The 609-nt window shown below is 53.5% G+C and overlaps 1 protein-coding gene across 1 annotated transcript in view; it reads right to left on the bottom strand.

Annotated features, from left to right (window-relative positions):
• The window catches only part of ncoa4 (nuclear receptor coactivator 4), a 9,278-nt gene that overhangs the window by 1,993 nt on the left and 6,676 nt on the right, over positions 1–609 (bottom strand). Inside the window, exons 6-8 of the mRNA XM_013914422.1 lie at positions 450–530; positions 250–378; positions 2–164 (exon numbers count right to left, since the gene is read on the bottom strand). Coding sequence (XP_013769876.1) covers positions 2–164; positions 250–378; positions 450–530 — 373 coding nt within the window. The remainder of the gene's footprint in view (position 1; positions 165–249; positions 379–449; positions 531–609) is intronic.

Genomic DNA, 609 nt, shown 5'->3' with positions numbered 1-609 from the left:
GACAGCTCCATTTCGTCGATCTTCTCGATGGAGAAGGAGGAGCTACAGCTGCTGACGCTTCTCTCCCGGTTGGGGGAGGGGTCTTGAATAAGCCACGCCTCCAAGTCCCTGAGCTGACCCCAGGCTTTCATGAAGTTCACGGAAGCCATCACGGGACAGGAAGTCTGTTACAGAAACAGGAAGTAAAGCAGGTGAGAGGCACGGCCTGAGGTCAGAGCCTGTTCTCAGGTAACACATCTTAGCACTCACCTTACTCTCCTTCTGTGACAGCAGCCAATCCTGCGGGTCTGTGCTAGACTGATAGCCAATGGGAGCGAAGCTGTTGGCGGGTTGAGATTCTAGCAGCCAATCGCTCAGAGAGGAGGGCTCAGCCATCTGCTGAGAGGGAGACGCAATCAGCATCACCTTGCTTTCATCACTATCGCCATCACCACCAGGACGCAACTTACCTGCTTCTTCGCTGTGATCGGACAACTCTGCACCTGAGGTCTCAGGTGGGTGGAGCTCTGAGAGGATATACCCTCCACAAGCTGTAAACAGGAAGGAGAGAGAACACACCTGAAAGATCCACTAACACAGTGTGTGTGTGTGTTACCTGTGTGTGTGTGT

The sequence above is a fragment of the Pundamilia nyererei genome, unplaced genomic scaffold (genome assembly GCF_000239375.1).
Source record: "Pundamilia nyererei isolate P.nyererei 1_Seehausen unplaced genomic scaffold, PunNye1.0 scaffold00197, whole genome shotgun sequence".
Classification (NCBI taxonomy): Eukaryota; Metazoa; Chordata; class Actinopteri; order Cichliformes; family Cichlidae; genus Pundamilia; species Pundamilia nyererei.
This window is presented reverse-complemented; position numbering and strand designations above follow the sequence as displayed.